General features: G+C 35.7%; 1 protein-coding gene across 1 annotated transcript; it reads right to left on the bottom strand.

The window, feature by feature from the left end:
* Positions 1–1,022: 1,022 nt before the first annotated feature.
* Positions 1,023–1,487, bottom strand: LOC131643918 (secreted RxLR effector protein 161-like). Its single transcript, XM_058914287.1, has one exon. The coding sequence runs from the start codon at positions 1,485–1,487 to the stop codon at positions 1,023–1,025; it is 465 nt and encodes a 154-aa protein (XP_058770270.1).
* Between the last annotated feature and the right edge of the window lie 5,303 nt (positions 1,488–6,790).

The following is a 6,790-nucleotide window of genomic DNA, read 5'->3' as shown; positions in this document are numbered from 1 at the left end:
GAATTGGTGTACTCCAAAAGGAAGTAAGATGATAGAGCTCGAACCTCTGTGCGCCATTACTATTGAAAGGATGAGGAAATTTGTATTAAAAATTGTTGTATGCTAACATGGACTTCCACGTGCCATCATAACACACAATGACACCAAGTTTGCTGGTCAAATGTTACAGCATTTTTCTAACCAATTTAGCCTATCTTTGGCTTTTGAGAGAAATTGTGGTATCACCGCTAGTTTCACAAAAGTTACAACTAGTAGCTTCTCAAAATTACGGTTGAAGGAGCATAGAACGTGTGGTAGCGGTGGCATACCGCTTCACCAAACACACGCTTAGTATCAAACTTAAGTTTTTCTAGATGGATAATTGATCCAGGTTAATACACGATTCAATCTAATTTAAAAAATTAAAAAGAGTTAATAGTCATTTATCCCCTGCTATATAGGCGAGTTTTGATTAACCCCCTTTAAAAAAAAAGTTTTGGATTACCCCCTTATAATTTTAAAATTCTAAGTCTTTTATCCCCTAAAATAAAAATTATTCCTTGTAAAATACATTTTTTTGATTTACCCCCTAGTTTTTACACGCTTAGGGGGTGTCCAAAAATTATAGGGGGTAATCCAATTTTTTTTTAAATGGGGTAAATCAAAACTCGCCTATATGGCAGGAGGTAAATGACAATTAACCCAATTAAAAATAGTAGTTATTAATGCGTGAGACACTTTTAGTGAGAAGTGAAAAGAGAATAAAGAAAATAAATATTCATATTACTAAATTGAATTGTACAAACTGAATTATCAACTATGTCTATTTATATACAATTAACTTGTTACCTAAGGAGGCTAACAAATCCTAATTAGCAAACATACCCCTTATAATCCAAGTTAGCAAACATACGCTAATCTTAGTCGATCTGAACTATTCCTAATTTCTTTCTCAAATTCAAGAATATGTCGATCTTCAATCCTTTGGTGAAAATGTCGGTCAACTGTGCTTCACTTGAGCAATTCCTTATTTCAAGTTCACCTCAATTTACCTTATCCCTTAAGAAGTGAAATCTAACTTCGATATGATTACTCCTTCCATGCAGAACTGGATTATTTGAAAGATTAATAGCTAACTTGTTGTCGATCTGCAACACTAGAGGTTTCTTCACTTCGACCTTGATCTCTTCTGGCACAAATCTGATCCGAATTGCTTGACATGCATCATAGGATCCTGCTATATATTTAGCCTCACACGATGACAATGCCACCACAAGTTGCTTTCTCGAGCACCATGAGATTGAGGCACCAATGACTTGAAAGAAATAACCAGTTGTGCTTCTTCGATCTACTTTATCTCCACACCAATCAACATTTGAATAACAAGTAATCGAAGCTTTTTTACTTTCAGAGTCTTGTCGAAATAGAACTCCATAGTCTATCGATCCTTTTAAGTATCTCAGGATTCTTCTTGCAACCTTCATGTGTGACACCTTAGGTTCATTCATGTATCTGCTCACTAATGCGACTGTAAAACCTATATTAGGTCGAATGTTGCACACATACCTCATAGATCCAACAATTTATTTGAACAAACTAACACCGACTTTGTCTTCCTCTCCATGCTTCTCCAACTTCAAATTTAGTTCGACATGTGAGGATACAGGATTCGAGTCTTCCATCCTAAATCTCTTGAGTATCTCTTTGACATACTTCCTTTGATGTAGCATCATATCTTCCTTCAAAACTTGATATTTCATGCCAGGGAATTACGACAAGTTTCCCAGATCCAACATTTCAAATTTCATTCTTCATCAACTCTTTGAACTTTGACAAGTTCTCCAAGTTATTTCCAGTTACCAGTAAGTCATCGACATATAAGCAGATGATTGTTATATCTTGTGCTATAACCTGAACATAGACACCATACTCCGATTTGTATTTAACAAATCCCAATTTGACCAAGTATGAGTCGATCTTCTTGTTCCATGCCATAGGTGCCTTCTTGAGGCCATAGAGCGCTTTATGTAACTTATACACCTTACTTGCTTCCTCCTAAATCTCAAACCCTGTAGGTTGTGTGACATAGACATCTTCGTCTAAACGATCATTCAGAAATGTTGACTTCACATCTAAGTGAAATGTTGACCAACCTTAATTGCATGCCAAGGCTACTACTAGTCGAACAGTGTCCGATCTTGTGGCAGGTACAAATACTTCAGAGTAGTCGAGTCCTGTTCTCTAAAGAAATCCTCAAGCTACCAGTATTACCTCATGTCTTGCTATCGACCCATCAACATTGTGCTTCAACTTGAACACCCACTTCACATTGATAGCTTTTGTGTGTACTGGAAATTCGACTAATTCCTATGTGTTATTTATTTTAATTTCCTGTAACTCTTCGACCATAACAGACTTCCATTGTTTATTCTTTAAAGCCTCTCTATAGTTGATTGGTTTAGCACCTGCAAGTAAAGCAAAATGAACTATATCTCAATCTGGTGTGACATCATCATCACCACTCACTTCATAGTCTTGAAGTCTTGTTGGATGAACTCTAGTTCTTTGAGGTCTTTGGCTTGTACCAACCACACCCTCTTCAACTTCGACTGTGTTGGGAATGTCACCAACTGCTTCAACTTCGACTGGAATATCTACGATTTCTTTGACTTCATCAGTTTATTTGTTAAAGCCACAGTTCATCAACGGTTTACTAATTACATCACCGGAATTCCAATCCCAGAAATAATTTTCATCAATCACAATATCTCGACTCATCACAATATTCTCATTAATTGGATTGAAAAACCTATATGCAATAGTTTAATGATATCCTGCCAGAATCATAGGCTCACTCTTGTCATCAAGCTTCCTTCTTCTTGCATATGCTTGTAAAAAATAGAGCAAAATGCCTTCAGATGAATCACTGATGGTTATTTTCCACTCCACACTTCTTAAGGAACCTTGTTCTTCAATTTCTTGGTATGACACTTGTTCAGATAAACAACCGTGGAAACAGCTTCACCCCATTAGGATTTTGGAAATTTCTTTTGCTTCACCATGCATCTCGCCATATCCAATATGGTCTTGTTTCTTCTTTCTGCAATTCTATTATGTTGAGGCGTATAAGGAGTCGTTACCTCGTGATCAACACAATGTTCTTTATAAAAATCTTCAAATATATTAGAAGTGTATTCGCCACCTCCATTTGTTCACAAAACTTTGATCTTTTTCTCACTATGGTTTTCGACAAGCTTTTTATTCTCTTAAAGATCACAAATACTTGGTCCTTTTGCTTGATCACATAGATCCAGAGCTTTCTACTGTACTCATCGACATATGAGACGAAATACCTATATCCACCAATGGTATGCTCCTTAAAAGGGCCACATACATATGAATGTACAAGTTTGAGTATGCATGAGGATCTCATTGGCGTAGTCGAAACAAAGGAATTCTTGGATTGCTTCTCTATTAAACATCCTTCATAGAGTTTGTCGAGCATCGCAAGACTTGGTATACAAGTTGTCTAACACTTAGTAGATTTCACTTCTTGTAAGGTACATAGAGTACATCTTTGATCAAGGCTTTTGCTTCATTTCTCCTTTGAAAAATAATTGTTAGTTCCATGGTTTTTGTAATTGGCATAATTTTGCTAAAATATGGTTCTTAACTGATGTTGAGCAAGATGTTAAAACATTTTGTCCTGCTGTCATAACAGGTTCAGCTGTTATGTGTTTTGACAGATGTCCTTCCAGATGTTATGACATCCTACACCAGAACATCCTGACATATCAGAATGGTTTTTTTAAGCTTGAAAGATTTGATTGAAAAATATGAGAATCTGAAATATTCAGATACTCTTTACAGGCGCAATCAATCAAGGATTGTTTAGGACAAATGCATATTAGTCTTTGTTTTTATAAAAAGAATCATTGATAAGGTAGAGACGACTGCACCCAAGAAAGATATTAGTTTGTCTAATGTTGATCCAGTTCGGTCACTTAGTCATAATCTAGATGTTATTGATGGTGATGATCAAAATGGTGAGCCATATAATTATGTTGATGATCAACAACTTGCAGATGAGGAAAATATTCCAACTAATAATGATGAAGGGGAGAGAGACATATTACATGATGAGAATCTAGGTGAAGCTCCAGAATCATCTCAAGTTAAATTTAGGAGGTATAACAGGAAGGGACAATCTTCTACAAGGTATAATTCTGATTAGTATGTGACCTTAACTGATGAGGGTGAACCCAAGTGTTTTCAAGAGGCCATGGAAAGTGATGAAAATAAAAAATGGTTGGATGCAATGCATGATGAGATGAAATCATTGCATAATAATCAGGCTTATGATTTAGTGAAGTTGCCTAAAGGAAAAAGGGCTTTGGAAAACAGGTGGATTTAAAGAGTTAAACATGAGAGCAACTCCATGTCTCTAAGGTTTAAAGCTAGATTACTGGTGAAAGGCTTTCGACAAAGAAAGGGTGTTGATTTTAATGAGATTTTCTCACCTGTTGTAAAGATGTCATCAATTAGAACCGTGTTGAGTTTGGTTTCTACTCTTGATTTAGAGGTTGAGCAAATGGATGTGAAAACAACTTTCTTTCATGGTAATTTGGAGGAAGAGATCTACATGAAACAACCCGATGGTTTTCAAGTTAAAGGCAAAGAAGATCATGTGTGTAGATTGAGAAAGAGTTTATATGGGTTGAAGCAAGCTCCAAGGAAGTGGTACAAGAAGTTTGAGCCTATTATATGTGATCAAGGATATCATAAGACTACTTCAGATCATTGCGTCTTTGTTATAAAATTTTCTAACGATGACTTCATTATCTTGATGTTATATGTTGATGATATGCTTATTGTAGAGAAAAATATTTCTAACATTGACAGGTTAAAGAATCAATTGGGAAAGTCATTTGCCATGAAAGACATGGGAGCATCTAAACAGATTCTTGGCATTAGAATCATGCGTGACAGAAAAGAGAAGAAACTTTGGATGTTACATGAACATTATATCGAAAGAGTGCTGGAAAGATTCAAAAAGGAAAACTCTAAAGTGGTAAGCAATCCTCTTGCTACTCATTTCAAATTGAGTTCTAATCAAAGTCCTTCAAGTGCAGATGAAGTATTTTATATGAAACGTGTTCCTTATGCGTCTATTGTGGGTAGTTTGATGTATACAATGGTGTGTACAAGACCAGATATTGCACATGTTGCTAGTACTTTCAGTAGATTTTTGTCAAAATGGTACCGAAGCATGCAAAGAGGTATTATGGTAGAAGAAATTTTTGCAGGAGCTTGGTTTTGTTTAAGACAAATATGTGTAATTTGTTGATAGCCAAAGCGCTATTCATCTTGGTAACAATCCAAATCTTCATAATAGGTCTAAACACATTGATGTGAGATATCATTGAATATGTGATGTTTTGGATGCTAAGTTGTTGGAGTTAGCTAAAGCTCATACAAATGATAATGATTATGATATGATATGACTAAAGCATTATCAAGAGGGAAGTTTGAAGATTGTTGTGATATCGCCGGTTTGACGATTTCCTCCATATAGTTGCGAGGGGGAGATTTGTTGGGTTTAGATTCCCTTCCTATGTGAAGAAAAGTCCAAATATCAATAGTCCATTTGTCTCACTTATTTAAGTGGAGAGTGTCAATTTAGGGTTAAGAGAGATTGATAAAAAATAAGGATTTAAAAGAGAAAAAAAAGGAGAGAAACTCATTCCCGTTTTTTATGCACCAATCCCACTAAATCGACGATCCCCGATTCGTTAACCGTTGGATAGAGCTGAAATTTATGGGCGTGTTCGTAACTCATGTATCTAACTCTTGACCGTTTAGAATTTTAAAACAAGGTCTGGGCTGAGAGATATGTGCATCGCATTGGAGCTGCAGATTTGAATTAATTTCCAGCTTTTTATTCTTATTTGTAAGTTAATTGTGTATTGTGATATGTTGTTGTTAGCACTTATTTGTGAATCACTTTAAGACTCTCTTGTACCTGTTGGAGCGGTAAAGCGGCAAGCAACAAAAGTTTTGGAAGTATTTATTCGGGAAATTATCGTGTTCACAGAGATTAGTGCTATTGAGTCGTCGTTCGACGGATTCTTAGTTATGAGCTTGGGTTTAAATGGGTTTTAAGTAAACAATGGAAAATATAACATATGAACATAAAATAAATTCATTCTTGATAGAGAATAACTTATCTGGTTCGAATCTAAACTACTCCTCACAAACTTAGATTTATTACTCCGCCGTACTTAATCTACAATACTCGTCAGAATCACCACATATCCCTCACATCAATGTCCATTTCTGCAACACCAACGACAGTTCAACTATATTGCTCTTTCGACGATGTCTCAACCGATCGAACAACACAGAGACATTAAACTCAGATATTATATGGATGTTAACCCCAATATTGTGTCTAGAATCAAAAGCTAACAGATATCCCCCTAATCAAGATTTGTGATGTCTATTTCTACAACATCACAAATCCAAAGCATTTAAGCAAAAAGATCAGAAAAACACCGATTAAGATTTGTAAAGCAAACTTTATACAACTAGTAGAAAAAGCAACAAACATCCATGGGTTTAGAGTAATTTACATACAAACTCACCAAAAGAGAAATATAAAGAGAAGAGAAGAAGAGGAACCAAACATTTCTTGGTTTGTCAACACCAATCGATGAGAAATTCGACCTCCGATCACCCGATTACAAGCTCCAATGGTGTTTCCAAGCTAAATCTACCCAAAAATGACCTAGGATGAGTTGGGGTTCAAAAA

Source organism: Vicia villosa, linkage group LG1 (assembly GCF_029867415.1).
Source record: "Vicia villosa cultivar HV-30 ecotype Madison, WI linkage group LG1, Vvil1.0, whole genome shotgun sequence".
Taxonomy (NCBI): domain Eukaryota; kingdom Viridiplantae; phylum Streptophyta; class Magnoliopsida; order Fabales; family Fabaceae; genus Vicia; species Vicia villosa.
This window is presented reverse-complemented; position numbering and strand designations above follow the sequence as displayed.